Below are 7,925 nucleotides of genomic sequence, written 5' to 3'. Positions count from 1 at the left end.
ATTTATTCTTTAAGCAGGTATAGCAATGGAGGAGCAATCTGTGTTTGTACCACAGGGAGTATGCTGGAGCCCATCAGCATATGAGTAGGCATTTGAATTGCAGTCTTCTCTTGAGCTGGAGCACTGTGTTTGAAAGTGGCAACTTGACCTAGAATTGTATTATACGTTCTATGCCTCTAGCATGATTGGCTTATTCCCCCTGGTATGATTTCCCCTACCAAGGCTGTGGTGCTAAGTCATGTCTGGGAACATGTTGGCCGAGCCCTTGCCTCACATTGCTTTCAGCTTGCTGTAATAATGGTGTCAATGGCCTGGCTGGTTTACACATGTCTATGCACATTAATCCACTTTGCTGAGCTTCCTCAGCAGGGCATCTTCATTCAGCTGGTTACAGAAGTACTGGTGCCTGTGACTGAGGTGGGAACAGAGCTTAAGAGGCCTGGTGGACTTGTGTCCAGAGGATGAGGCCGCTCCTCCTGTGATGTGGAAAGGGCTGCTACAGGGAACCGCACATGCAGCAGCAGATACTTCATAGATATTCCAAGCAGGCTGATACTCTATAATCAGAAAGAGCAAATCTACCTTTTATTCCGTAAGAAAATGAAAGGATATGATCCACTGAAATAGACCTGTGAGTTGGACAAGGCAGGATTTTAGAGATTTTGAAGGAAACAATAAGACACAGAACAAAAGGGGAAATAAGATGTAAAAAGAAATATGCAAGAGTAAGCTCAGAATGGTTTTTCTGTGATAATTGATTTTTCCCTTACAAAAGAAGACGATATAGCTTATGCAATTTGCTGCTGCCAATGAATTTTTGATGCTTCTTTACGCTGCTCAGTATCAAAAAGACTTCATGTTAAGTTTTTTACCTACTCTTGCATGTAAGTATTTTCTTATATCATGTCCAACAATTCCACAGAAAACCCAGAGAAAATACTTTTCTCTGTTCCTAGTGTGATTTATGTCTTTTCAGTTTGTTCTAGTGCTTTTCACGTTGTCCTCACCTTACTTTTTTTTTGTAGGACATGTAGTGAATTTTGGTTCTCTTATCCCCGTGTTCAGTGCAATAATTTTTTTACAGATGCTGTCTCTTAGGGATGTTGACTAGGATTCAGTTGCCAAGTATCGGTTAGCCCATAAGATGTCTAGAGAATAATTTCTCTTGGTTACAAAATAGGTTTTTGTATATATCCAGAGTGTAGGAAGAAATCATTCTTTGATCAGATGTATTTTGGGGCATTAAGAAACTTTTTAAAAAAAGGAAAATACTGATATCTTTAATTCTTTTGTATATCTTGAACATTTTTTTAAGCATCTTTGGCTTTAGTTTAGCTTCTTCAAAGTAAAGAATTACATGTACTCCTTCTTTGAGAAAGAAATTTGTGTCTTTGTCTGCCATATATATATATGTAATTTTGATTGATCTTCATTGAATTTATTTGGAAGCAGCAATATTTATATTATGCAGCTTCCTTCAGTGGTCCTTATGCCATATTTCTTCGTCATTAGAGTCAGCAGAATTTTGGCTGTCAAAACCCCCAACATTGTTGCCTATAGATAACTTCTGTAGAGACTTAGTAGTGTGAAGAGTTGTGTTTGATTTATGTTCTGCTAATCGAAAACTGAAACACCACTTCAGCGGCTGAAGAGAGGCTACTGTTGGTTTATGCTATTGTGGCTAAGAAAAGAATACAGCTCTAATTTGCAAGATGACTCTGCATTGTAAACACTCTGACCCAAAGTTTCATGTGTCATACGTTTGTTCTAAGACAACTCTGTTATTATTGGAAGTAATTGATGATTATTTGCACAGCGCTATAGCATGTGCAGTTACATAGGGATTGTAAGAAGGACCTATGTGCTTGGCATGGCATGAGGGGCAGTGGAAGGAGATGCTCAAAGAGCTGCTTCTGTACCTCTCACTGGGTCCAGTTTCTTACAGTGTTTTGATTTTTGTGGGTTTTTTTCCATCTGTCTCACAGAGTACGCGATGGAATGTCACTGTATTTTATTTAGCCTTAGTGCTCAGGAATTTGGTTTAAGTGTGTTGGTATTCACTAAGTTATTCATACATGTGCACCTGCAGCGATGTGTATGTGTACAGGTGCTCTCTGTTGTCTTCTGTTTTACTGGTAAGATTTTTAACACATTTCATTTAGGGAGAGCTTCAGTGCCCAAGGCAGCGCTTACTAAGCAAGAGTCTTCAGTAATTCATGTCTAGTTACAAGAGTAATGGAAAATTGTGATGTATTATTTAAAGTTAGTCTTTTCATAATAAAGAAATAGAGAACAAAGAAATAGCTTTGTATTAATATCTTGTGTAATCTAACATTTAAAAATCTATATTCTCCCTGTTGATTTCTAATGAAGATAATTTTAATGCACATCTGGAAAGTAGCTTATTAGAAATAAAAGTTGAGAATGAAAATTAAGGACTGTAAAAATACGCAGTTGATGGCTGGGATCCCAGATAACCAAAGTTTTTGATATTATATGTGATTGAACTCTGTGTGGCTTTCCTTTTTCTTGGCCACCAAAATACAAAGATGACCAACATGCTTCATCATGTTTAATTAGGAAAAAACCAGGACATTTTGCAAATGTTTTTCCTAATTGGTACAGAGCATTTTCAACTCATTCAGAACCAAAATGATTCACATGTAGTCCCATTAAATTTCTTGTAAACACCAACTTTGTCTTCTTCCCATCGTTCACCTTGTATTCATTAGTATACCGATCAAATTACGTCGTAGTTTCTCTGGAAATGTTGGTACAAAGATTCTCATCCTGTGCACATTTTTTAAGTTTTATTGTTGTTAAAACTAGAAGGAAAGTATTACGGTGTATGTATTTTGGAAAGTTAAGGGTATTTCATGATGAATATGATGCCAACAAACTGTTACTGGTTGCAGATTCTTCCTCTGCAGTGTATTGTATTCTGAGTCAGTTACATCAATGTGCTGGATATCAAAGCCATTTCAAGTTTTTCTTAAAAGTTTCAAATAAAAGTTCTATTTCAAAGTAAGCCTTAACTGTAGAAACACATGCTTGCAAATCATAAAAATAAATTAGGAAGAAAAATCTCAAGCAGCTCTGCTTAGCACTTAGAATTAACGTTGCAGTGATTCATAGGGTTTATATTTTGTGCCTTACCTTAATCATCATCACTGTTTTGTGCTTCATTTGAACTGTGCAACCATTCAGAAAAATCAGTATTAAAATAGTGATGTGTTTCGAGTTGTATTTTATCCATGCTGTTGCAAGAGAACTGCTCTTTTTATGCCAGAAGTTCCCCTCTTTTTCTTGGCATGAGAGTTGCTTCAGAGAATAACAGGATGGTTGAGGTTGGAAGGGACCTGTGGAAGTCATCTTGTCCAACATCCCTGCTCAGACAGGGCCACTAGAGCCTCTGGCCCGGGACCATGTTCAAATGGGTTTCCAACCTGTATCATACTATGACTCTTTTTTTGTTAGATGTGGGCAATTTTCCCTTTGTTAAATGCAGAAGTATTTGAGTAGTGGCAACATGTTTTTAGTTGGAGCCTTCAAACTTAGGAGAAACAGAGAGTGAAGTAAGAAAATTTACTTTGAAGGCGTGCCATCAAACATTAATACAGTAATGTTTATTTTGCTTTTAAAGGATATTTGAGACATGAAAGATCTGGATTAGGAGTGCTGGGAGTTCTTCTTTAATTCTTTTTTTGTTTCCTTCTCTGACAGCTCATTGTGCTGATAAATGTGTCCATGGTCGTTGTATTGCTCCAAACACCTGTCAGTGTGAGCCTGGCTGGGGAGGACCCAACTGCTCCAGTGGTGAGTTTTCACCTGCTTCTGCCTGTCTCATGCTCTTTCCATGGTGTTGTCCTCTCTTTTGGGCAACTTATCATTGAGACTGTGCTTGGGCTCCTGCTTTCTGGTCAGAGGCTTGTTCTGACTTATCAGGTTACTCTGTGCAACTTAATTTTGCTTCGTTTACTTGCAAACAATGTTACCCTGTAGCAGCATTAAATGTCATGAGCTATGTTGTGCTCAGAAACATGGAGATAATACAGAACTTAGTATCTGGAGTAAAACAGATAAAATTGTATTTTATCTGTAAGAAAATCTCTAATTTTTATTTTCCTAATGCCAAAAGAATGATGGTGCCAGGTTATGTTTAAAAGCTATGAGCGAAGCCTTCCTCACAACCCTACCCTCCTTTTTCACTCTACCACTAACTTGCCCTTCTTTCCTCTCACTGTGTTCCCCTCTTGCATTATTAATTGCTCCCTGTTTGCTCAGTCACTTTCCATTTTACTCTCACCTACTAGTCACACTTCTCCAACATTCTTCTCCTTCCCCTTTGCCATGAGAACGTGTGTAGGAGATGAGGGGAGCAAGAGACGAGTATTGAGGACACACATAGCAGGATACAGGGGCAGGCTGGCATCTTTCCTGCTTGGCATGTGGGTGCAGTCACATGCAACCCAGCAAGCAGGTGGTCACGCTTAATAAAGAAATTATGAAGATCAAGGCCATCATGTGCTTGATGCAAGACCACAGCAAAATGTTAAAAACACAAAGTGAAGTAGTAAAATAATGTCAGTTCATGACCTTTTTAGTCACTGCTGTTTTCTAGACTCTTTGAGTGTAAAACCAGGCACTGCAGGCTCCAACAAAGCAATAAGACCTGGACAGAGGGCAGAAACCCCTCAGTGGTAGGTCTGACTATCCCTTCCTCTGTGAAAGGTAATCGTTTATGCAGACTGTGAATTGTTGTTTTTAATTCCCTTTGCCTGAAATAGAATTCCTAGGAGTAATTCTTGATTTTTTTATTCATTATAATTTTTTCTTTATTCCATCTTTCTGCTCCCTTTTGTAAGGTTTTGGAAATGTAATGTTTAGGCTAACATTACAACCATATACTTTGTTACAATCAAGTTCAAAGTGGGTCACTGCTAGTGACTGTCTGCTTGAAAGGAACATATTTTAGTCAACAATAAAAAAATTAAGTTTGACAGACCATATAAAATTCTAATTCATAAACCAGAGGTTGATGTCTTACAAAGATATTATGCTGCCTGTTTATCTAGTATGGGTTTCCTATAAAAATAACTGTGAAAAACCTAGATCATCAGCAGGACAAAAATATGGCTGTATTTTCACCCTCATTTTTTCTGCTTAACAAAAATAGGGAAATGTTCTCTTTTTTTTGCAAAAAAGGTACTATAGTGACTCTTCATCTTGAACTGATCTGTTGTTCAGGCAGCATATTTTGAAATTCAAGAGACAGTGAATAAAAATAATATTTAATAAATTACATGAGAAAGAATGTAAGCATTTAGAAATTATTACATTTGTTGTATAGTCTTTGTATATATTTATATGTGATTCTTTTCATAAACAGCTCTAAAGAAACATCAAGTTTTGCATAAGGCATAAAACCGAAGGAGTTAGCAATGCAATGTTACTGTAATATTGATCTTAATCTAACGTGCTGAATTGTCAAAAGAAATTGTCAAAAAATGTTACCTTTCTTTCTGAAAGCCTTATATATGGAGCTCTTCTGTAACTAATCAAATGTGCAGGAGAAATGTGTATCAGTAAACAATGTAGAATGGGGAGATACTGTTATTTGTTGAGATTTCCAAATTTGAAACTCGCTGAAAGAGCACGTTAGATGAGACAGGAATTTCTAAATCTGTCTTTGGAAATAATCCTTCCTCTCACAGGGTTTTCTGGAGTCCATTTCCCTTACCTGTCTGGTATAATTAATTTTGAATACATGTGAAGCTCTTTTCCTCTGCTTCTTTCTCAGTTGGTTGCCTTTGATTGCTTGTCATAACAGCTTCAATAGCAAAAATACTTTGTGGTGTGCAAGCACAACAGGCCAAAGCTGAAAGAGCCTCTGTTCATGTACCTTTGCACAGTGTGATATCTGGAGAAGTTGGTGATCCTCTAAAGGCATCTGTGCGATGTTAGAGCTAACTGGAACTGCTGAAATTTGTTTCGGATTGCTAGCGTAGTCCTAGGAGAAGGGAGTTAGGCTGAGGAAGAGGATATTTTTGTGCATGTGCTACAGGGACATTTGTTTTGGAATTTATCCCATTCCATGCAGACAAACTTAAGAAATAGGTTGCTTCCATGTGATTGTCCTTCTGTGTTTGATTGCTGCTGTTTGTTGCCAGCTGTGTGTGATTTCCTTGTCCACATGTCTGAGAGCTACAGCACAGATCAAATTGAATTGAAGAGCAGTGGATAGTGTTGGAAAGACAGTAAGTGATAGGGTTTTGGCTCTCTGGCACTGAGTTTTATTGTTATTTGCCCTATGTAGGAGCTTTTCGTATTTTGCCTTTAACTGTGTTTTTCTGCATGATCCCCAACTTGATTACTTTTGGTAAGAGAAAGGTACAATGAGATAAAATAGAGATGCTTTTTTTAAATAATAAATTTGTTGATAAGGTAAGTTATTAATTCAAGAAAAATACATGCAAATTGCCATGCTGTAATAATGTCTATCATATAAACATTTTTACTATGTAACTATTTCACTGAATAATGGAGAAGGAGCAATGAAGGAACAGTATTTTTGTAAGGCAGACCCTCAGAAATTTAGTGGTTACTGATGACCAGATAAAATACTGTGACTGAAAGGGAGAGATTATTCTCAAAGTGTGAGACACTAGGCAAACTTCCAGATTTAGTACTCTGTTTTCATAGACACAAACATGTTGAAGCAACTGTTCTACCTAAGCACTAAACTTTTTGTAAAACTGCAGAACTAAACTTCTTCTTTCAAAGTACTATCCTTTCTCTTTTAGGGTTGATTATTCTCCTTACAAAGGAATTCCATGTGTAAGTGTCTGAGAACAGGGTTAGTCCTATTGCAGCATCTGTTCATCTGCCACCTCATGGCTTAATTTTATCTGTTGTTTCTCAGTCGTATTTACCCAGTGTGTTTAAAATACATTTTTAAACCATATGCTGTGGTTTGTATGTGACAGTGGCTTTCTGGGTGGTAACTGCAGACAAGTGCTTCCTAAATGCTGTCATGTCCTCTCCAAATCTGGCAGAGTGATTGCATAGACTAAATTCGTGCATTGTGCAGTAAAAGCTGAATCAGCAAGCTTCCTCCCCTGTCTTTGCATACCACTGTGTGCTACAGCCTAATAACTTTTCTAGGGACTAAAGTTTTTGGAAGACTCCCATTTCCTTTTGTAGCAACCGTTACCTCCTTTTTGTGACAAGTCTTATCCAATTCCTAATAGCCTAGGTCAGTGGCTGCTTTCAGTTTAGAGAGAAGAGGGATAAAGATTTGACTAGGGTACTGAAGCTGTCCTCTACCAGTGGTTAATTATAGCCCAACCCATAACTCTCCTCTCCATCACATCCTCTGCCTTGCTGAAAACCCTGCATCCCACCTGAGAGGAAGATAGGATTGGATGTATTCTTCTGTGAGTAAAATGTAAGTGGTGGTCTCGGGATTTGGCTAAATAAAGAATACCTCCTTGGGGAACATTTCCTGTGTGAGACATATTTTTTCTTCAGGTTTTTTCTTTTTTGTTAAAGGAAATATACTGTATTAGGCAGTGTTTGCTTGCAGTGAATTTCAGTGGGAGGTGATGAAGGAGATTATGATAACGTACATATATTGGAAAAGAAATACTACTTGGATTGACAGATCACTCATTTGCAGAACACTTCCATTCTAGTGGGAGAGATGACAGTCATGCGAAACAAGTTATTCTGGTAAAGATTTATTGACTGAACACTGTAGTCAGGTCAATGACAAATGAGCGGACAGAAGATGTGTTGAACCTGTCCCTTAGAGCAAGTGAATCAGCACAACTGGTGTGCTGACAGCACCCCTTTTAAGAAGTGTTTGTGAACTTCAGGAGTAAAAGTTGATCGGTTCTGGGTTGGTGACAAGGACAGAATTTAGA

General features: G+C 37.8%; 1 protein-coding gene across 1 annotated transcript in view; it reads left to right on the top strand.

The window, feature by feature from the left end:
* Positions 1 to 3,723: 3,723 nt before the first annotated feature.
* Positions 3,724 to 7,925, top strand: part of MEGF10 (multiple EGF-like-domains 10) — a gene marked incomplete at its 5' end in the record, with an annotated part of 61,118 nt that continues 56,916 nt past the window's right edge. The window contains one exon of the mRNA XM_009701589.1: positions 3,724 to 3,816. Within this exon, the coding sequence (XP_009699891.1) occupies positions 3,724 to 3,816 (93 nt within the window). The remainder of the gene's footprint in view (positions 3,817 to 7,925) is intronic.

This window comes from Cariama cristata, unplaced genomic scaffold (assembly GCF_000690535.1).
Source record: "Cariama cristata isolate BGI_N322 unplaced genomic scaffold, ASM69053v1 scaffold11970, whole genome shotgun sequence".
Lineage (NCBI taxonomy): Eukaryota > Metazoa > Chordata > Aves > Cariamiformes > Cariamidae > Cariama > Cariama cristata.
This window is presented reverse-complemented; position numbering and strand designations above follow the sequence as displayed.